Source organism: Bombus pascuorum, chromosome 14 (genome assembly GCF_905332965.1).
Source record: "Bombus pascuorum chromosome 14, iyBomPasc1.1, whole genome shotgun sequence".
Lineage (NCBI taxonomy): Eukaryota > Metazoa > Arthropoda > Insecta > Hymenoptera > Apidae > Bombus > Bombus pascuorum.
This window is the reverse complement of record NC_083501.1, coordinates 4,390,568-4,414,658: the sequence shown is the minus strand read 5'-3', so window position 1 is coordinate 4,414,658 and position 24,091 is coordinate 4,390,568. Positions and strand designations below refer to the sequence as shown.

The 24,091-nt window shown below is 35.0% G+C and overlaps 2 protein-coding genes across 3 annotated transcripts in view; one reads left to right on the top strand and one right to left on the bottom strand.

Annotated features, from left to right (window-relative positions):
• Positions 1-19,402, bottom strand: part of LOC132913881 (GAS2-like protein pickled eggs) — a 90,490-nt gene extending 71,088 nt beyond the window's left edge. For both annotated transcript variants that reach the window (XM_060972505.1, XM_060972506.1), the window contains exon 1: positions 18,973-19,402. The gene's annotated coding sequence lies outside the window, so the exon portion shown is untranslated. The remainder of the gene's footprint in view (positions 1-18,972) is intronic.
• Positions 19,403-20,204: 802 nt separating this feature from the next.
• Positions 20,205-23,707, top strand: LOC132913912 (coiled-coil domain-containing protein 112-like). The gene is made up of 5 exons (XM_060972574.1): positions 20,205-20,454; positions 20,616-20,719; positions 20,842-21,105; positions 22,405-23,047; positions 23,180-23,707. The coding sequence occupies exons 1-5, from the start codon at positions 20,234-20,236 to the stop codon at positions 23,403-23,405; spliced, it is 1,458 nt and encodes a 485-aa protein (XP_060828557.1). The 5' UTR covers positions 20,205-20,233; the 3' UTR covers positions 23,406-23,707.
• The last annotated feature ends 384 nt before the right edge of the window (positions 23,708-24,091 follow it).

Genomic DNA, 24,091 nt, shown 5'->3' with positions numbered 1-24,091 from the left:
TTCGGCTTTGAAGGGCCGATTATGACGAGCTACGGGACCATCAGGCCTTTCTATGTTCCTTTAGGTTAACGAAATACGATCTCTTCTCTCTTGTCTAGTTTATTCTTTATTCACAGAGTACAATTAAATTAAGTTAAATTTTGAAACCGGTCGTTTGACCGGGGCTGGTAAAGTTAATGTTAATCCACAAACAATGGAAATGATTATTAATCGTTAGTAAGGTAAGACCAATCTATGAAAGCAATTGTCGAACATTTTCAAGTCAACGAAAGCTATTCCCGAAGATTTCATAAGTGAGAAAAATTATTTTTCGTTACCGTTGTAATAAATTCCACCAACTACAGAACAAATTTCCAATAATTCCAAGTCAACGAAAACGACTGTTAATTTCAAAAGGTAACAGAAACGATTCCTGGCCAAGTTAATAAAAAGATACCTAATCAGTCAACGAAAAAAAGGCAACAAATCGTCCATTATATCGGCATTCAACCCTAACCTCAAACTCCTATCGTCTCGAGCAGGAATCTAAAAAATTCTTGAACAATGAGAATCACTGTCATAGAATCGCGGTACAAACGCTTCGCCGACCATCAATCCCAATAAAAAGCTAACGAAGAGTACAATAGAGGCGGAAAATACGAACAGAGAAAACGAATAAAGAGAAGGGAGGAAAGGAAGCAAGGGAAGAAACGCAGCAGAAAGGAGACGCGACTCGAGAGGGAAGAAATCATAAAGGCGAGGTCGATGGTTCGTGAGCCAACATCGGCGATTGTGGATTACAGGCTGGCAAAAGGTGGCTTTAAAATGTCACCGTCTCGTGTTTCCCTCGGCTGCAACAAGCGTGACTTACTCGTCGTTTACACAGCGTATCTATCCCGTAAGCTCTTCAGGGGACCCCGTGGTTCACGTGCTAACAGGTGTTTTCTTCTTAAATGGCAAAGTGCGAAACTTACGTCTCTCTAGGAGTTTTCTTTCTATGAAAATGTTGTTACAGTTATAAGCGAAATTCCATGGGTTGTGATACAGCGAATTCATGGTTAATTTCGAATTATTGTTCATTTCACTGGTCGTAGAATTTTCTAAAAATCTGTTTGACAGATCCTTGACATTTCCTTGAGAAATGCAGGTCACGTTAAGAAATGTTAAGATTAACTAGCTTTTCATTGATGTATACATTTCGAGGAACGTTGCAAGAATCATTTATACGACGTGAAGATATATCTGCATTTACCAACAAATGAGCTAAATGAATGACTCTTTGGTTAGATAGACGTGCTCTTTTAAGAAAATCCGAACGAACTTGTTACTCCATTCGTTATATACAATATTTCATCATCAAACCGGTGAAGAATACAGCGCACACCGATGCCCTTTAAACAAGATAATATCCAAACTAAGACCGATCATCTAATGTTTAACAATTTTAAAACGTCTACCACAAAATCTTAACTTCAGTCGCCTAAAGCTTCAAACATTCTAAAAAAAAAAAAAAAAAAACATCTATACCATCGACATAATTGGCAAAGTAATCAACCCTACGCAAAACTTTCTCACATCGAAGTGACAAAGACAGCAGGTGAAAAGATATGAAGACTTTATGGCTCGTAAAACGAGCTACTTTCAATGAAAACTATACGTGGAGCTGGAAAATTTCAATTGGACACGGCGAGGAGGCGAGGATGCAGGAAGTGGTGTGTCACGATGTAAAACGAGGCACGCTCGTTTCCATACACCTACCAGCGTGGCGCGAGCGAGCAACGCTTTCACAAAGTTGTGGCAAAACGCGATCGCTATCTCGCGGTAATTCCCCGAGAGTGCGAGCGGCGTGTGCGCGCGCATCGTCCCGCGCGATTTTTCAAGTCGGACAGCTGCGCGCGCAGTAAGCGGATCGATTTATGCCCCTTCGCGTTCTCGCGCGGTTTCCATGCTTCCCGATGATCTATGGATCGTCGCGAATTCACTCGGTCTTCCGTCCTTTGCAGATTTATTTTCCATCTTATGGTTTATCGCGTATGGTAGCGGTTGGAGTTTCTGTTCGGGCTTTAAGTTATTGAATTATTGAATTTTAAATCCGATACCATGATAAATGATATAACAAGTAAGTATTTTAATTTTGAATGGTAAAATAAGGGACTAATCGAACTACGATGGTGAATTATCGAATTTTACATCTGTTAGTACGTTTTCAACGTGTTTAAGAGGTAAGATACGATATTATTCACGAAACCACTATAACTATTATGTTTTCAGTGAAAATTTTCAAACTGTTACATCGTGTATCAGATCACCCTATAAGTAACGAAGAAATTATCATTTATCTCGTTAAACTTCTTCAAGGTTTCGTTCAAAAAATAAAATATTAAAAAATGCGCGTTACGTTATAATCGATAATGAAGTACTTTTTCTAATTCAGAAGACAAGTTCTTTTAAAGCATATTTCGCATGTCTACAAGAATGAAAATCTGTCCAACAGCCCGTCAGTCGATTATTTCTCCGCAAGACATCACCGTAGATGTTTATGTTTATGGTTCGTAGAGGAGGTACAGTATGAAAAGGTTGCAAGTCGAGACGAGTTTTCCTTGGCAAGGAAGCGGTGAAAGAAAACGAAAGACAAGGCGGACGAGCTTCGGGGCTCTCGGAAAGTTTAGCCTCTAATTTACGGTTAGCTCGTAGTCAATAGAGGCGCGCATGTTATCGCGAAACCAAACGAGGGAGTTGCTAAATCAGTAGCTTCGACCACGCGGCTTGCAGACGACTAGCAATGGGAATAAACTGCTTCCAAATCTATACAGTATTCGATATGATAATTCAAACTATCTTTGAGATACAAATTTTAAATTAAAATTCTAAATTAGATAATTTATCAACGAACCTGATCAAATAAATCATGGGAATTCAATATTTTTTATGCGTATATTATTATGAAAAGATGGGGAAATTGTTAAGAATATTGTAGGGTCTTACTAGAATTAGTTGATTTAAAATGGATTAAACAGGTGTTGGTTAAACAGGAAACGATGGTTGTTTAACGTGAACTAAATACAATAACGTACTATAATTTAAACAACTACATAGTTACCTTACAACTTTCGTCACCATGGTTTCAATGCCCTGTCTCACGCGAACTACACTATCTTGACAACGCAATTCACACTCTCTAACTTCTCGATTCGTACTCTCTGACTTCTCGATTCGTACTCTCTGACTTCTCGATTCGTACTCTCTGACTTCTCGATTCGTACTCTCTGACTTCTCAACTAACACTGACTGTTATTTCGTCTTTGACCCTTAGCATCCCTTTGTCTCTTCTCTTACCTCCACCATGAACATGTCCGACAACCGCTCGTGGCCAAGGTCACGCAGGCCTTTTTCCCTAACTATTCAATTGAAAGACCGACGATGGACCTGCCGGCACTTAGGATTTCTTGCGACATTGTTTATAGTTCGCCCGATATCTCTTAGGCCTTTCGTCCACAATACTACAATATTTAATTGTAATAAATTATCGTGCGTGTGTTTGTAAAAGAAATTGCTAAAGAACGATGTTTCTTACAATGATGAAATACATCGATGTTCGTTTCAATTTAGTAAAGTGAAAGTAGCTTGTATTCAGTAGCATGATACTAACAATAAAATTACATCATAGACACATATTGTGTAAATACAGCTTGTTTATTCAATATGTTAAAAACTTTCACCCCCTTTCCTCTGGATGCAATAAAAATTCTCGAAATAAATTACACTGTGTTTTTGTCATTACACACATGTATATACATGTACACACTGCAAAATTCATTACGCTGTGTCAGTAATTAAAATCTCTTAAAAATAACCGTCTGAGAGAAAGATCACAAATAAGAGGAAGGAGAATTATTTAATATCGTTATAAAATAAGCGAAAATTGCTAATTGTTACGTACACTCGTTCAAATGGAAATTGGCAAAATTCCTTTTCCATTTCCTCTTCTTTTTCAGTGTATATAGCTAATGTCACTAAATACTATTTCGCAATTTATGTCTAATTTAATTAACGATGAATTTCGTTTTTAAAGCAATTTTATTATCATTCTTTCCCTTTTCTAGAAAAGCATTTATTTATTAAATATCAAATTTAGTATAATTAAATACAATTATCGATAATAACTTAGACTCCAGACGACGATTACTAGAAACGTTCAATTTTCTCGCAATAAAATACGCCTTAAATAAGAAAAGGAAGAAATGACAATGAAATTGCTTTGGAAATAACTCTTAAAGGACTAAACAATCATCGTGCGATTAAAGTCGTGAGTAACTCGCAAGAAATTCAATTATTCCATTTACGTTAACGTGCTATGAAACGTCAAGATAACCTTCGCGATTCCCAGTCGTGATTTATACACTCATAACTTCGTTCGACTTCATCGTATCAACCTTTTTCCTTTTACTTCGGCCTTTTCTATCGCGTAATAAAGACATCGGTATGTATACTAAAAATCGCGAACGCGTAAGAAATCGTGCTCGTGTTCGTTTTCTGCGTAAGTAGATCGGCTGGTTTCTTGTCATTGTCTCTCCCTCGAGATTCGAGCCTCCTGGAACGCGTAATGAGGTTAATTGGAAACGTACAAACGAACGGATGAATGAACGGATGAATGAATCAGCTGTTATGAATGAAAAAGAGGGTTCCAGGCAACTCTCTTACGTTAATTAGCATTCGACCGCTTTTTCCTATCTATTACAAGTTTCGTCATTTTCACTTTTTACTTTTTCTCCTTTCGCTGTCATTCTCATATAATTTATATATATATATATTATTAAACCGACTAATTAAATCGATATAATTTTTGTTTATACTATTGTTGTAGTATTTATTTGTTTATACTAACAAAACGCAGAAGAAGAAGAAGGAGAAGAGAGACATTCTTCAACGTCTTCATTTCAACATCACTTTTCTATTTTTATTTCGATTTAAAAACAAATATTTGTTCATATCTATATCGTCTCTTATTACTGTTAACCAAAAGAACATCTGAATGAAGAAGACAGACATTCTTCAACGTCCTCATCACCCACTCTCCTATTTTTATTCCCATTTAAAAACAAATATTTGTTAATATCTATATCATCTCTTATTACTGTTAACCAAAAGAACATGTGGATAATAATAGATGAATAAGAACATCGAGATACTTTTTATAATTATTTACTACTATTAATTGTAATAAACGAAACGAGAAGAGGAGAAAGAAATTCGCCAACTAACAAGACGCAGGAGAAGAAGAAGAAGAAGAGAGACATTCTTCAACGTCCTCATCACCCACTTTCCTATTTTTATCTCCATTTAAAAACAAATATTTGTTAATATCTATATCGTCTCTTATTACTGTTAACCAAAAGAACATGTGAATAATAATAGATGAATAACAACATCGATATATTTTTTATAATTATTTACTACTATTAATTGTAATAAACGAAACGAGAAGAGGAGAAAGAAATTCGCCAACTAACAAGACGCAGGAGAAGAAAAAGAAGAAGAGAGACATTCTTCAACGTCCTCATCGCCCACTTTCCTATTTTTATCCCCATTTAAAAACAAATATTTGTTAATATCTATATCGTCTCCTATTACTGTTAACCAAAAGAACATGTGAATAATAATAGATGAATAAGAGTATCAAGATATTTTTTATAATTATTTACTACTATTAATTGTAAGAAACGAAACGAAAAGAGGAGAAAGAAATTCGCCAACTAACAAGACGCAGGAGAGGAAAAAGAAGAGAGACATTCTTCAACGTCCTCATCGCCCACTTTCCTATTTTTATTCCCATTTAAAAACAAATATTTGTTAATATCTATATCATCTCTTATTACTGTTAACCAAAAGAACATGTGAATAATAATAGATGAATAAAAACATTGATATATTTTTTATAGTTATTTACTACTATTAATTGTAAGAAACGAAACGAAAAGAGGAGAAAGAGATTCGCCAAGTAACAAGACGCAGGAGAAGAAGAGACCTATCGTTGCTCAATGTTCTCTCTCATTTTTCTGTTCCTATTCTTATCTACTCTTCCACTTGTTCACCGAGTGGCGTGCATACACTTGACAACTCTTCTCTCTTTCTTTCCGCTCGCAGTGTACATCGCGCGATATACCGTTACAGCGGGCTAAGTACACCTTTAAAGTACGCTCACGTAGGTAAACTTAGGAACTGGCTCTTTCATACCAAGGGCCACGCACCTTTTGATATTCCGTCCCTTTCGCGCGGTTCAATGGAATAATAAAAACCCTACGGGCGCGACTAGCCCCTCCTATACTTGCTTCTTCATCCATTGGCATCTTGTCGACGAGCTGTTACGATGGCCAGTCGAATGTTACGTAAGAATATGGAATTAAAAAAGACACTCTTTGCAATGTAACTTTGGAAAATTAAAAAAATCGCGAACGAAAGAGATGGGTAACTCTAACGATACTATGCTCCATTTTGCAGAAAGAAGAACTGAAATTGGAAGGAATCGACGATCGTCGAAATTCGAAAGATGCGATTTCCCGCGTTAAGAAAAATTTGAAATTAAAGAAAGAAGAAAAAGGAAAAAAGAGAAGAAATTAAAGGAAAATTCCACAATCGAAGGAATCGATAATCGTAAAGACGTAACTTTCTATCCTTTTAAAAAGAAAAGTACGGATCGAAGAAGCCAACAATTGTAAAAGTACAACTTTCTACGTTTCTAAAAAAGATCTTACATCGTAGAAATGAAAATTGTAAAAATACAACTTTCTACCGTGAAACTTGAAATTTTCTAATTTATACAGTCAATTAGTAATACATAGTTTGATAAACTGAGTACGCGTACGTTGAAACATGGTAACTCGATTAATCATATCGATTTTCCTAATCGGTTTACCGTAGCCAATAACAACGTAAAATCGCGATATGCGCAGGTTAAATCGATAATTTCACGAAAGTATAAACGCTATCGAATTGAACGAGCGCGTAATTAACGGTCATTTGCTCTTTTACTGGCCGTTAAATGTCAACTAGATTTCTTTTCCCTTATCACCTGTCGTTCTCTTTTTCGTTATGGATCCTACCCGATTGAGTAAATTATCGGGATTCTGCATAATTGGTTTTGACTGTGGGTTCACGTAATCCTTCGTTCGACACGTTGTAATAATTATCTTTATGGTATAATGCCAGCCCCCACGATCGTCGAGATCGTGTCATAAATGAGAAGTTGTTATTGAGTACGTGACTCGGCTGTTAAGTAAATTACCAACGTGATTCTATAGTGGTTCACCTTTTTCTTTCGAAGAAATTTTATGTATATGAACGTTGGAACGAGAGTATTGCGGACATTTAAAACAATTGTGTAAGATAACGCGTGTATAAAATAAAAGAGCGAAGAAGAAGAAATTGAATGCAAAAACAAGGACGTTGTGTAATACTAAATTTAAGTAATCATAGTATAAGAATACGTATATTGTGAAAGGAAAAATACAAGTGCAAAAATAAAAAAAGAAAAAAAGAAAAAGGAAGAAAAATATAAGAATGGGAAAGAAGTTCTGAAACTGCAATGCTAAAAGCTGGACGAATATACCGCACAAATCTAGACGACTGTATTGGAAGTAACGTAAAGAAGAAACAAAAGTGAAGAAATAAACCAGCACAAGAATAATAAAGATAAGTAACACAGAATACTAAACATAGAAGAAAACAAAGAATAATCTGTAAAAGGCAGACGAGAAAATAAGAGGATGAAAAGAAAGAAGAAATAAAATAAAACAATTTCTTCTATTTCTTCAAAAAAAAAAAAGAAGGCGGAAGAAGAATCGAAATGTCTAGAAAATTCCGGTTATAATTATATAAGGATAGAAAATCTGAAAATTAAACAAATTAATTCTTAGTGACGCGTTTCTACAGCGTAGACTTATTGATTAGAGGCATCTCGATAATTAATGGCGCTAAATGCGCGTGACATCCAATCAGCTCTGTGACGCATAAGTCTATTAACTGCTATGTTTCGCCTTCCTTCTGAAATTTTTATGTAGCTTCATAGATTTGAACTCTACAGACTTTTAAATTCCACCTCGTCGTGAGCGACAACTACATATTTTAAAATTAATTTCATTTAATTTTACTTTACACTTTAACCGTAAAAAATACAGAATGAAAGCTCCATTTTCTAAAAAAAGAAAAGAAAAATAGTCTTGGAAACAAATTTTATCCCTTCTATTCCATTTATTTTTAGTTGATTTCACATAGAAAAACCTTCTTTGCCAAAATGTACTATCCATTCCAATATACATATTTCAAATAAACAAAAATCTAACGAGGCAGTGAATTTAAAAAGATACAACGATGATATTAGAATTGCACCAGAAACGTATTCCATAATTATATTCCGGTACAGGTAAGAACGAGCTCGATTGAAACTCGTGTCTGGAAGTTTCGTGTGTGTCGTAACAGGCAACGATTTCATTCATTTCGCGACCAGAAAATGAACCTGCTTCGTCGTACGTCGTCGGTGGCATGCGCGTCGAATGCAAATCGCCCAGAGGCTCGAGCCGAGCTCTCGAAATGCCTGCATCATAATGCCGTAGAACGCGGTAACTCGTTGTTGGATACGGGATATCTGGAACCGGTATCAACCGAATGGTGATAACGTCCGAAACATTTCTGTACTCGTTTGTCATCGTACACGCACCGATGACTATTCGCTTGCTGCGTATTAATCTCCTTCTTACAAATGAGACTCTAATCGCCAGTAATCTCTTTAAAATATCCTACACGAAACGAAAATAATTTTTTGTATTTATAATAGTATTTTCTCTAATCAACTAGTCTTTGATTAATCTAACTATTTGTTCCATTAAGATATCGTACATGGAATGAAAATAATTTTTCTATGATTCCATACTTCAACTTATCAATTTCTTGTCAATTTTATTCTTTCTACATATTTTTCCTATCCATTTATTTCCAAAAATATTCCTTCCAATTGTTTCCTATCATTAGTCGAAAATTAATAAATAGAACAACTCAGAATCTCAGAACAACTCTGATCGATAATATTATCTTAATCCGATTCAATTTAATCCAGTTTATTGATTTTCAATAATATTCCCTCCAATGCATTGCTAACATCGTTTGAAAATTCCTAAGCATCCAGAATGACTCTAATTCATAGAAAATCCTAGCTTATTCTTCGTTAATTCTATTTCTTCCGTTTCCTTCGCTTTCTGTATTTCCAATAATACTGTTTGCAATCTTATCGACCTAACATCTACGTCTTCCATACAAATTACTAGACTTTGAATAATTTACAAGCACGAAATTCATACTTCTATGAGCGTAACTAACATAGTAAACTGGACTTAGGCAAAGATTTGCTTTACCAAATACTAAAACAGGTACTACATCTAGGATATTTTAAAGAAACCTTAAATTTCCCATAAACAGAGAAAAATCCACCATCCAGGTATAAATTGTTATGTCTCTCTCTGCTTGTCGTCCTCGAGATCAAGAAACCAGCCTACCAAGATTCAATTGCTCTCGTTAGAAACCTACCTCGGTTCCCGACAATTACATACAGCCATCTTATAAATTCTAATGCGGTGGCAAGTGCAATTTGCAACAGTTGCACAGCGGGGAGGGAAACGCGAATTCCTAGAGCGAGGTATCGCGTCTAGAATAGCGTTCTACGCTCGTGAATCGGATTATGCAAAAGCTGTCCTTATTCTTAACGACCAGCACACAGCTTAGAGATCGTTATCTGCCTGTATTGCTGGTATGACTCCGTTTTCATTGAAACGAAACCATCGTAGCCGGGAGAATTGAACGCGAGAGCAGAGGATAAAAGCCATGGAATCGTAAGTTCGATCTAAACGACTCTGTCAGTGGTGTAAATCAAGCAACTTCTCGCAGAATGGGACGTAATTCGATTAAATATCTCGTTTCGTAGCTGGACCTATATGCTTTATAACGGAGGCTGGCATATGTTTTATCGCTTTCCGAGATTTCGAATTTTTCTCTATTTAAACATTGTGTTTTATTTCATTATAGGTAGATATTTTTATTTGTAGAAAAATTCGGATTTTTTCTATTTTTTCTATCTTTATGGAAATCCCTTCTTTCTATGTTATTTTCTAAGAATATTATTTTCGTCGTCTCTCGAAATTACGTGGATTTCGCCTGCTTGTATTTCTTATCCTATTCGTGGATCTAAGGATATTTCACCTTTTCTATATTCCTATCCTTTGGAATATTATTCTCTTCCATTTAAATTCCTACAGGAATTAAATTTTTAGTTTTTTATTAAATACCTTAGTTTTCGTTTTTATAAAGCTTTCGCCTATTCCTACTCTCTAAAAAGTCTACTTTTTTTACTTTAAATATTCAGATATCATTTTGTCCTATTTCTTAAATAAATATTTTACATTTAGATTTTGCATATCTAATATTTTACTATACTAATGTTAGGTGTTATGAAATTTTGATTTTACATTCTCCCACTCCTACAGAGAACTACATCGATCAACATCGTCACGGAAACACAATTTATTCCTAGAAATTTATTACTGCCTGTCGTTGGTTCCACAGAAATATCTTTAGTAGCTAAGCCATCGACCGTAGCCAAATTGGACACATTATAAATGCAGACGGAATAAGATACACACTGTAAAATAGAAAGGTGTTCGACAGCTCGAATAAGACGAGAAAAATCGCCTGGCAAAATGTTAAAATATACAGCGACACGATAAGCCTGTTAGAACTATGCACGTTTTTAAATGATCGATCGTATGACACCGGTAAACAAATACAAATTTAGTCGCTGTGCTAATATGGAATGCACCGATGTTATCGATATGCGCCTCATTTTTTTTACTCATAATACCCCGCTGATTTCGACTATAAATTATGCAACGCGATAAAGTACTTAGAAACTCGTCGACGGAGGACAGGCCATTTACAACGGCTCCGATTTGATAACGTCAACGCTATTTATGTAATCCATCACGATCTTTTAACTTTCTAATTTTTTCCATTTTTCCGCCCATTTAAGCAATTCCGTGTGGTAAAAAAGACAGATTGCTTGGAAATGGAATATTTGGCGATTGGGAAGTATTTTATCTATCGAATTTCAGTTTCGAGGAAGATTTCACGAGGAAGTTAAACAATTCAACTGATTAGTTTTAGGTAATTCTGTTTAGCAATAGTCTTCAATCCTATTTATAAAAATATGGTATTCTTAATATAAAAGTTACATATGTACTGCATAAATGTTCACAACTTCCTGATCTTCATAATCTCCAACGACAGAAGCTCCAAATAACTTAAAATATAATGAAAAATCGAAAACTAAGAATTAACAATCCAAAGCTAAAAATTGAGAGCCCTTCGAGCAACCTTCGCCCCTCTAATCGCGTCTCTAACCTGAAAACAAAAGAACGAGGAGACAGCGACGTTCTTCGTTGACAAATGCCATGAAAAAAAAGGAGAACGTGCGTGCTGTGTCGAAAATAATCGTCCAGCGACGAAACCGAAGAGACACGCGCGGAATTTATTCGAAGGGCGCGCATAGTCCCGCGGTTGCGCGTGCGTGCGTGCGCAGCAGCCTTTAACTGCGCATGCGCCGTGCCTATACGCGCGCGCCGCGAAATTGACCGACCGCCCGACAGAAAATCTTGTGAATGAGCCGCTTCTCCATTCACTTTTAAACCGGACTCGCCGGAACACGCGCGCAACACCATAGTCACGCTTTGCTGCGGATAGCTAAGCATATTTTTAGATTAATCGCAAATTTACCGGTAGCCTGGCTCGATAAAAACTTTCAAATTAATTGTAATCTGTTTGTTATAGGAAAAGTTGCTCCTAATGATAAGCGATGAATTATTGTACAAAATAGATGCATTTTCACAAAGATGTTGTGTTAAGTTCTCTAATTTAATCTGATGTATCTACGTTGCTATTATATCGTACAAGTATTATTACATTATATCATAGATCTTGTATTATACGATTAGATTCTCTAACTGAATCCAATATATGATTAATAATACTTTAAACGCGACGAGTCAATAAATAAGTACAAGTTAATATATAAATAAATCTTCCAATATGTTTTTCGTAAATTCTCCCATAAAACCTTTCCTTTTTCTGTCTTAATAATTCGATCACTGAACTGGAATGTTGGGTTCGCAACTAAGTGATTGCGAATTTTGTCATTAAGTGGCATTGACAAAATCCGCAACCACTTAGTTGCCAACTCAATATATCCACAACGTGTATTCGAAGTAACTTTTATATAAGCTACATAAACTATATTTGTTACCTCGGCCGACTCTCTACCTAACCCAGGTCACTCACCGTGGGCAAGACGGTATCTAGATGTCCGCACATCCTTATTGCGTACCCTCGATAGTTTTAAGGACCAACCATAAATCTCAGAAATTTTCTAGTTAAAATCCTTCAGACCGAACAAAGATCTTTCACTAAAGCGTATTTTAAGGTTTATGGTTTACTACGAGAAAACACGCGAAAGTTAATTTTTCATCAACTTTCTATCGAGGATGGCTAAGACCCTTCCTGGACCACCAGTCTTCTTCTTCTTCAATTAGGAACAATGTCTACTGTCCTCACTTTCCTAACCAAAAATGTCATTAACAAATTTTATGGTCCCTTGCGCTAGACAAACCCATCGCTATTTTTCCTCCGACACAGCATCGTCACTAAACTTCACTTATTCTTCATCATTAGAATAGCCAACATGTCTGTAACGGGTCTACCCTTAAATCAATCACTTACTTAACTTGTACCTACGCACCAGCATAACTATCCTCTTTTACAAAGTTGTGGAATAAACATTATTTTATACCTGTTAATTCAGTGTAAACTCAATTAAACCACCCCTATTATCGTAATAGAAATAAGGGGATCGATCATCTAATCGTAACGGGAATTTACGACTCCCGTTGACGTACTTTCTCGCGATCGCGTCTCTCCACGAACGGTCGATTAAACAATATTAATTATCAAGAAAAAATCAACAATGAAAAAGAATTTATAAAATGAGATTCGACGCTTATAGACATTTAACTATTCGCAATAAATTAGTAAATTCCAAGCTTATTTCCTACCATGTAACACTGACATAAGATTCAAACAAAGAGAAGTTCGTTTACCGGCATATTTTCCTTTCGCGTTATGCTAGATTATGCAATCGTATTCAACTTTTTATTTCATTGGGATTCGTACATTTAATTTGTCGTCATCGTGCGTTTACCGGTTCGTGCAACTTTCCCCTGTGGCCGCGCAAATATTTTCATCGCCATTGTTTACGCGCGCACGGTTGCCTACTAGTTTTCTTAACCGCCTTATTTGCATTCCCGGAACCTGTGTATCAAGACATAATATGCAAATAGCCCGTCCCTGTGTCTCTCTCTATCGCTTAAGTATCGAACAGAGAATCCATCTTCGTAGAACCGAGCCTGGTGGCCCATCCGGCGCCTCCTTTCTTCTTATTATCGCTATTTATTATAATTTTCACTCTCCGTTTCCATTAATCTCTTCCGCTTTCTCTATTGTGCCGAGTAATCCGACGTGAATCCTACGAGATTACGTTATTGTTCGGCCTAAGTATACGTGATTCAGAGTGAACGTTAATTTTCATTGTCGTCGAATCAACGGAGGATAATGATCCGTGAAATTTTTTTTTATTTGCGAATCAGGCAAATTTCGAGACGCAGACTTTCGTGATACGCTCAAGTATCGTGAAAGTTAATAGAAGATCAAATCAATGTAGATTATCTTTCGTACAATATATTAACAACATAGAGACAGCATAAACGAGAGCAAAACAAATGTAAGGATCTTAGAAGAAATACGAGAATGATTGGAAAAGAAGCTTTGGATTTTCTCCGGACGTTATTCAGAAACTTGATACTGGAGGTATAAAAAAAGAAAGAACTTTGAAAAAGGTACACTAAGGAAACTGCAGAAGAATTTTTGGACGCCAGAGTAGCACTAAAACCATTAAGTTTAACGATAAAAAGAAATGAAATGTGAAAGTTGCGAGGTAACAGAATACGTTTAAACAATGCGAAATATTCAAAAAGAACGTTCTTAAATCTCCAAATTACGCTAAAAATTGCGAAAAAGAAATTGCAAAAATAAAGCCTACGATATCTTGCACTTTAATCTAAAAATAAATTAAAATCAAAACACAAGCCTACGATATCTTGCACTTTAAGCTAAAAATAAATTAAAATCAAAACACAAGCCTACGATATCTTGCACTTTAATCTAAAAATAAATTAAAATCAAAACACAAGCCTACGATATCTTGCACTTTAATCTAAAAATAAATTAAAATCAAAACACAAGAACAACAAAGATATAGCAACTTACTAAATTACTACAGAAAGAAAAAAGCAAAATGAATTTCCTAGAAAATAAAGAAATATTAAATGTTCCTCGGACGTAACTTTAAAAAGTCAACCCTTTAGATTTTTCCATGCTGAAAAGAAAACCTTTGATTCTGCCTATTCCCTGTCCATAATCATCCAAGAATACCATACATCGGGTTCCCCCATCATCAAACACCGAGCAAATTACCGCACGCTATAGCGCATCAGTGATTCATCATGCACCGTTTAGAGGCGAATTTCACGGAGGGTAAGCAAGCAGCTTTCGAAAGATGCGCCGGTCCTCGATTATCGCAAAAGTGCATCTGGCGAGCGTATCCGAGCGCCTCGGACTATCATCCGACTATCTCGGCTGTTTGTTTCGCGTTTCCATCGAGCTACAGCGCGAGATCTCACCGAGAACCTTTGTCCTCCCTTCTTCATCTCGATTTCCACGACATCGAACAGCATCGAGAACTTAACCTCGAGTTGAGAATTCAATAAAACTAGTCGTCGCATCCATTGTCGGATAATCGGTTTAAACGGTGACGAGGGTGGACGCGTTGGAGAGAGATGGGGATGGAAGAGACATGGAAGAATCAACCCCTTCTGCTTTAAGATCTACGATAGATGTATCTCGGTATAGATTTTTGAAGTTCGCGCTTTGTTTCTTTCGGGTGACTTCTTTTCAATATTTAATCTACGGATGAACAGCCAACTTGTTACTCATTGATATGTATATAAACATATTATATGTACATAGACAAGAAATTTCGAATCTCAATTTGAGTTTCGTTAAAGTAATTTTAAACGTAGAGCAGCGGGTTGGAAAACCACGAGGAAATATATTAGGTTGTCCGGAAAGTTTCTTTGGTTTCATAAGGTGATAATAGATAAACAACAATTTGTTTTATATTATTTTATTGAGTTAGGTATGATCCATTTCGTTCCATTTCTATTATTATGTTCGTGCTTAATTGTAGTTATTTCTTTATTCAGAGGTAGGATCGCAATAGCTATTATTTTATTCTTTGGATAAATCTATCACACCGTTCTGAGCCGAAAAACCTTTATTGCACATTCTTAAATGGACTAGAGATAAAAGCAAAAGAACATCTTAAACCTATCGATTGTATCTAGAACAATCTTCTAGTTACTATTTATTGTAACTAGCGCAATGAATGGTGAGCACGAACTCACGTTGTCATTTTCGACAATAATTCAATAAACTAATATAAAACAAAAAACATTGTGCGTCTATTATTTCCTTATAAAACGAAAGAAACTTTTCGGACAACTTAATATAAAACAGATTGTAACAGATCCTAAAATAATTATAAGAAAGTATAGGTAGCTTCGTAAGGAATACTAAGAACGCGAAATAAATCCAAGAAAAGAAGAGTCGTGAAATACAACGAACGTTAAAGAAGCAAAAATTACAGGAGAAGTTCGAAAATGCTACATCACCCTGTAAGTATCTAGCCGTTAAACTTTGTTCAAAGAAATCGAAGAAAATTTCAAAAACATAAAAATCTAAAAGAAAGAGATCTTTGTATAAATCCTAAAAAGAAATCTCGAAAGAATACAAACACAACCAGTGAACTTCTCACCTACGATATCTACAATATTCTACAACATTTATATAAAACCTAAAATATCTACGAGATCCGTAAAAAAAAGCAACATAAATTAGAATTAAAGTAAAACATCGATATAAATCTCGATATAAATAAATAAACCATCTTCCACGATCTGTGTTTACTTTACAATGGAACGAAGTCTAGATCGTATTATCGATATAATGTATCACTGTTGCAGACAAAGCCTGACGATTCCATAGGACGAGAATTCGTGATTAAATGTGATGCAGACTGTAGAGATCAGCGCTACATTCGTTGGAAAGAAGTGTCATTGCGTACGGGATTTATTTGTTCGCCTAGCTGCACGTTGATACGTTAATCGCCTCATTTGCCTTTTAAGCGTGTTTTTTTAAACGCGCTAAGGACAGGTGAGTCAGCGTCGCGCTCTCGGAAAATTTATTAAGACTTTTAAGGTAAAGCGACTTAAAAATAGACGTCAATAACGATCTTGCTAAGGATACAGAATGTTTCCAGCATAAATCGCTATTAAATTCGGCGTTATATACGTTCGATATCTTCTTGAAATATATCGTTATTTATCGTCGTATTATTTGCCTCAATATTGTTTTCTTGTACTCCCGTTTGTTATCTGAGATAATTGTATTAATTGTGTAGCAGATATTATAATCTTCAAATATACATCATCGATTACTCGAGAATATTTTATCGAATTTCCGTTCTATCGCTTAATATTTCTCTTGCAAGTAGGCACACATTTCGTGGAAAATATTTGACAATCAAAAATTCGATAGCTAATAAGAAAATGATTTAGAAGGAAGACAGCGAAGAAAATAGCAAGCACGATTAACATTTGTTTTAATAACGATGTACCCTGATATTTCACGTTCTTAATGAAATCGTTATTGACCTATACTTTTATGATTTATATTTAAAAATAAAAAGTTCGGATACTTATAGAATTTCCATTCTATCGCTTAATATTTCTCTTGCAAGTAGGCACACATTTCGTGGAAAATATTTGACAATCAAAAATTCGATAGCTAATAAGAAAATGATTTAGAAGGAAGACAGCGAAGAAAATAGCAAGCACGATTAATATTTGTTTCAATAACGATGTACCCTGATATTTCACGTTCTTAATGAAATCGTTATTGACATATACTTTTATGATTTATATTTAAAAATAAAAAGTTCGGATTATGACAATTATGTAATTCGAGGCTACTTAAAATCAGAGTTTGCCTTTGTTATTAAGAAAAAATTATCTGGATGTTAGAACAAGCAACACCTAATTGGTTGTTTGACGATCAATCACGCGTAACCGCGAAGGCAAACATTTACCGCGCTAAATCAATAAAAACGTTGTTCGACCGAGACACCTTCGCGGTAGCGTGTCCTTTTCGATTAGATCAACTCTGAAATAGTATCCTTAGACTATAGATCGATATAATAATTTATATCGGTTTAGTAAAATTTAGAGTATTTTATATTAATATAAATCATTTTGCTTCTTAATATTAGTACTAACGGAAGATAATTTTATTTTGATAAAAAGATTTCTGATAAAAAGAAATTAAATTAAGAATTCCAAAATTAAATAATCCAGCTCTGAATTATTATAATCCCCAATGGCTTGATAATAACAGTTCAGACGTTAAGAGCTATAACGTTGCGTGTATTTAAAGTACGATCAAAGAGAAGCTTATCGTCAATCTCTTTTCGCGGCTTCCAAGATAATACGAAAAATCGCTGACCTGTCCCTGCCACAACACTGTTCGATCCATCAAAATTTTGATAATCTCTATGCACATATACGTTCAACGAACACGAATACTATTCCGTATTTCTTTATTCAAACGCTAATACGCAATTATATTACGCGCATTCACATTGTATAATAAGCTATGATCGCATTATTCGTCATAATATTGTCATATTGAACTGTGTATGTATATACAATGTATAGGATAGGAATTATTATATTTTGATCTGATTGTATTCTTAATAATCAGTCGAGGTTTCTAATGATTTAAAGAAATAGCTAAAAGAAAATCAAAACAAATAATAAAACAAAATATAATTAGATTGAGAATGGTCGTAACAAAATAAAAGCAAGGTTAAGTATTCATAGGTTAAGGAATACCACTTACTTAGCTTCAAAGATACAAAAGGAATTTTGTTGCATGTTTTTTTGCACTTCGTATGCGTAGAATATTGTTTGAATGAGAATATTTTGAGATTCATACAAGTGGCGAAACTACAATGCTTACAAGAGCTACGTGCTAGGTTAGGTAAATTGTTACATTAAACTAGTTTTAAACGCAATCTTTTTGAAATCATGCTTTCTATCCTAACACGCAACAGATATTCGGCACGATTTATCTAATTAATAACAAACTTCGATATATCACACTTCGTGTTTTCTTCAATGCTTCTATTAGTGAAATTTGTAGATACTTTCAAAGATTATTTCTTCTAGAATATATTTGTCAATAGAAAGTCAACATTTTCACTTGTCCTTTGAAATGATTAAAATCATACGCCACACACGTTCTTGGGAATATATTACAATGTAACATAAAAGTTGTTCATTTTTTCTCTCTTAACGCTTCTACCAATTGACAAGATTGTCACACATGGTTTCGTAGACAACGTTTAATAACTCCGCCATTTTGTAATTTTGACGAATAGAAATCCAACTGAAATGTTTTCTAACGACAATCTCAATATTTCGTCGAATAACTAAGTATGTATTTGAGATTCAAGAATGTCGATTTTATCTATCTTTTTAGACCTATAAGATGACGCGTTTTAAAAAACCGTTGTTAATTTGACGATCGACTGCGACCGTTAAATCGAACGACGCAACTGACCGTTGCGCTATGGAACGATCGCAAGATACATAAAAAAACGCGGGACAAAAAGCTACAGCGCAATACTGACCAAATAAATCAATAAACACTTGATATTTTCTCACTCACTTATCAGTCGTGTCCACAAAGAGGAAACCTTCTTCACGTATCCCTGACAGGCACACGCGACAGCGAGTGTCGCATCGACGAACGATTTAATCCCGAAATCGTCTCGATCAGTCGCGCGCGAGACCGCCAATTATCATCAAGGCGATCGCGACGTATCGTCTCGAACTAGTCCTGTGTTATACGATCGATTCACCGGACATCAGCGGAGTGACAGTTCTCACTTCGATACGGTACGATGCCACCGAGACAAAAGCTCGATAATTACCAGGCCAGAGGATACGTCCGTTTCTGCGCGTTTCTGTATCATATAATTTTTTTTCCTGTCACGACGATTTGTTTTCAATGCACGATACCGTTCACACCTTCAGGGGGTGCACTCAAACCCCACACTCACGCGTCGCGTCCCAACTAGAGACTAAAGCGCCTAGTTACTCTCCACCCGTATAAATGCCTCGCTGCAGCGTGAATGTAGTCGTAGGTTCGGGAGCTTGGAAGGGAATATTGTCGCTTTCTTCCGTTAGGGGCGCCATGATGTAGCTTATGGCTCTGGGGAGAAATGGTGGAAGAGTGGGAGATGTAGGTAAAGAAGATCTAAGAATTAAAAGAGTAATGTTATCGACCGTGGAAAATTGTAGATTTTAGTTGGTACTGATTTTGGTAGTTTATAATGTCAAATAGGCAAAATATAGCTAGAAATGGAGATAAAATGAAAAATTAAGAAGGTTGGTTTTGGTAAGTGGTTACTCGGACGAGGTATTTGTAAAGATATTTTTTATCCACAGTGGTTAAGTAGATATATCAGATTTCTTTATAGCTTATGAAAGATAATTTTAACCCATTAAAAGGTGCATTCCAGTTTAAATTCACATTATTGAATTCATATTGAATTCATATATAAGAAATTTGTTACAAATAATAATTAGTAAGTTACGTAAAAAGATATTTACTACTCTATAGGGAAAATTCATGTACTTAACATCTCAGTCACTAATTAAGAGACAAAGTCCACGCGAAAACGTAATTATCAAGGCTACCGTAGCTTTGATGACTACTTTTTCGTTTGAACGACAGGTGCATCGAGTATATACGAAGTTACGTTATGGGGAATCGCTATGGAAACCCATAAAATGCTACAGTCGACCATTGGAAGTTGAACGAACCTTGCTTCATGTACTTTGACGTTAAATGTCAAGCTCAAAGGGTTGCTAAAACCAAGTTCTCAGTTCAATTAACGTCCATTTACGGATAATTAATTACGTCAATGAGCGCCAATAGCGGAAATAGTGTTAAAATGAAGTACGATACATCGAAGAATAAAGTGACTTCCGCTCAAAGAGATTTATATATCAGACCACTATTAAGGTTGAAACAACAAGAAGATATTTTTGATAAAGGACTTGTTGGTGCGATTGAAAACATGAAAATAGATTCGAATTTGTTACAGGATATTATAAATGAACACAAGGAATTGTCATTGAAAAGGTATTTGATCATATTTTACTTTAGCAAGTTTGAATTAAAATTCGAATTTTCTCATTCTTAAATAAAAGATAACTTTTCATAGTACAAAAGCAAAGGAAAAGTAATAGAAATTTAATGACTCTTAATATTTTGCGCATTAATATTAATTTACTATTTGGCAGACGAAACTTTGTGAACACGATGTACAAAAATATAAAAGATATTACTTCTGAATTGGATTCTGTGAAACATGTGGCGAAAAATCCAGAAGATTTACAAAAACTAGGCAAATATAAATATTTCGCAACTATCTTACTATTATATTTATAGTAAACAATCTAGTTAGAAGATCAGTATCTTTTGTAATAATTTTATAATTATAAAACCTTTATACATATTTTCATTTAGATGTGAACGCGTTCAAGTCAAAATTGATCAAACTTTCGCAAAAAATGCAGGATTTCGAGAAATCTTGTCCTATTCAAACACTGATGGAGGAAGGAACTGCATTAAATACTGAAGTACATGAATTCGAATTTAATTTAGATAAATATGAAAAAGCACAGAAAAATTGGACACGTTTACCGTTATTATGTAAAAGTAAACTTGAAAATAAACACAATACAGAATGCAAAGACATAGACGATTTTCATGCTCTGGTTGCAGTAACAGGTAACGAAATTATTTGTTGAACAATTATGTTACGTCGCGCGAGATGGTCCGTGCGACGTCCCTCTCGGTCTGGTCGCCAAGGCCCACCCCTCGTTACACTGACTCGCAATAAACCCAAGGAACCACCATAAATCGAATTTTTTTAGCTTAACTTCTATTCGTATAAGATTTTTCAGTTTATAGATGGTCCTTTGAACGGTCCTTGGGTTTATTGCACACTCTTACAAATTACGTGGATAGCGAATGTTTGTCTAGCGAAATAGCTGTTTTTTGCAGGAACAAGGACATCCATGAGCCACATCTGCAGGAGACTTTCTCCTCGTATTTTATTTTTTAACATTGGCTATAACCAATGGGTATCTCGGATCGTTACCCTCACTTTTCTACCGAAAAGTGTGAACAACCTTTCCTCCTAAATAGTACGAGACGGGTTTATTACTGTTCTTACACCCTCGGGCAGTCAAATCTACTGTTTTTTCACTCATCGGACAGTCAAATCTACTGTTCTAACATTTCTCGGGCAGTCAAATCTATTGTTCTATCAACCCTCGGGTCAATCATTGTACTTTCCGACACGACGAAGTCAAATAATTTCTGTTTACGCTATAAGTTTTTTTTTTATTTTATTTTGGTTTTTACAACTTGTCCTGAGGGACATTTGGTAAAGTGTTATATCTCATTGGTAAATAAAAAAAATAAAATAAAATAAATATAGCATGTGGGTGGCTACCCCCAGCGGGGTGAAAACTTCGTTTTTTTTTCTAAGTTATATCTTTTATGGCTATAAGTGTTGTAATCTGGTGGAAATATATATATTATATAACTGTAGACTGCAGTTGTATTCAACAACAAACACCCCTATTATTCCAAAAGAAATAAGGGGATCGCCCTGCCCGTGGTGTCGATTCGTATAATCGTAACGGGAACTTACGACTCCCGTTGACACGCTTCAACGCGATCGCGTCTCCCCGCGACTGGACGAAAAAACAAATTAGAAAGTTAGTTAAGCTTTTTACATTCTTTAAATCATTTTTGGCCAAATCATAGTTTTCTATATTTATTATTTCAAAATTCCTTAAATTCAAGGGAACAGAATTATTATTGACACGTTTGACTTCTTGTTTCTATATTATGCTAAAGATTTTCTTCAAACATTAAATGTCCTTTTCTTGGTTAAAACGAAAATGGGAACATAAAAAAATTCGAATGTCGCAGGAGTCACTTAAGACACCCAGAAAGCCATTTAAACACTGGGAAGATCGTTACAAAATTTTCTAAATTTCTCTAAATATGTAACAGGACACACGGAAAATTGGACCATGGAGGATCATCTATTTTTCTTAAAAACGCGAAAAAGGTGTGAAAATATACCAGCTCTGGTTGCAGCGATCCAAAAAAAGTGTCCAGATCTATCTACTGAAATTATAGTAAACCACGAGGCGTGGTACAAGCAATACACAGATTTACGAGAAAAACAGAAGGCAGCAGTGAAAGAATGGCGTCAAAAGAGGGAATCAGAAAAAAAGAAACATATCGACGAAATAGATAAAGAAATCGGGAATTGTTACGAGGATGAAGATTTTCTAAATGAAATCCCCAGAGAGAAAGCAACATGTATTTTACGAAAAACAAAATCGTCTACAACGGAAACCAGAAGTACCAACAGCAGTGCCAGTTCGACCGAAAGCAAGAAAAAGGAATTGATTAAAAAGTGGAAAATGGAAAAAGAAAATAAGCGTTTGATGGACGAAGAACAGATAAAAATGCAAATAAAATTGAAGGAGAAAATGGAGCAAAATAGGAGGAAGAAGCGTAAGGAAAAGATCCAGGAAGCTCTGGAACAATATAAAAAGAAGAAATCTTTGGAAAATATTTTAAGAGAAAGGGATGAACGATCTAAAGAAAAATGTACATACGATGTAACTTTGATTAAAGCATTTAGGTAAAATTTATGCAGAATTTATAACAAATTCGAACATTAGAAACAGGACAAAAAGTTAATAGAAATCGAGTATATAAATCTGTATAAATAAAATTAAGTTAAACGAATAAAATACAGAAATTATGTTTTCAGAGAGCAAGACAAACAGTTTACTAAAAAAAGAAAAAATTTAATTCTACGTTCTAAGAAGCCAAACAAATGCGAATCGGTGAATATAAGAAGGATAGAGCTCGCAGAAGCAAGGAGCTATTCAACATTGTTTGATACTACAAAAGTTTGGAGAGAAAAATGCAGAGTGGAAGATTCGACAATGCGTTTTAACGAATTACAATATATCAAGGACGTCCCAAAAATGTGAGTAACCGGATAAATTATTAAACTGTTTATTTATTTACACATGGATGGTATTACAGGTGTATCCGATGGAGGAACGAAGAATCGGAGGATCTAAAAATCTAACAAGAAATATATCGATTAAAAAATGTAAAAGACATTAGTATAAACGATCGTGTTATCGTATGCCTAATTTATTGTATATACTCGTACAAGTTTTATTGTTTACGTGTAACTTGGTAACTAACGCGACTCAAAATACGTATAAATATACAATTTTGTCATTGGTAAACTTTACATCATTTTTTTATAACTTTTAAAACAATGTTCAGCAATAAATCATGCAATTTATGATAACCCGAACGCAACTTAAAAGGTGTCTATCTTTTATTTAAGGAAAGTACAATTATTTTCATTAACCCTTTCATGATCGATGTTGCGTTCTGACGAAGTTTAAATTTCTTCCATTCAATTATAATTTTACTTTACAAATCAAACTTCAGTTTCAGTGCGTTAAGCCCTCTTTACAAAAGTATTAGAAAGAAATGTGCGTTCCTAAAGAAATATTCGATCCTGAAAGGGTTAATTGATCGATTCTTATGTGTACACATATTTAGGAAGAAAACAAATGTTTATGGCTAAAGAATATACGATATGTTTCCCATTACTCCTCCGCTAATTTAATATTATAATTTTTAATAAATTAACCAA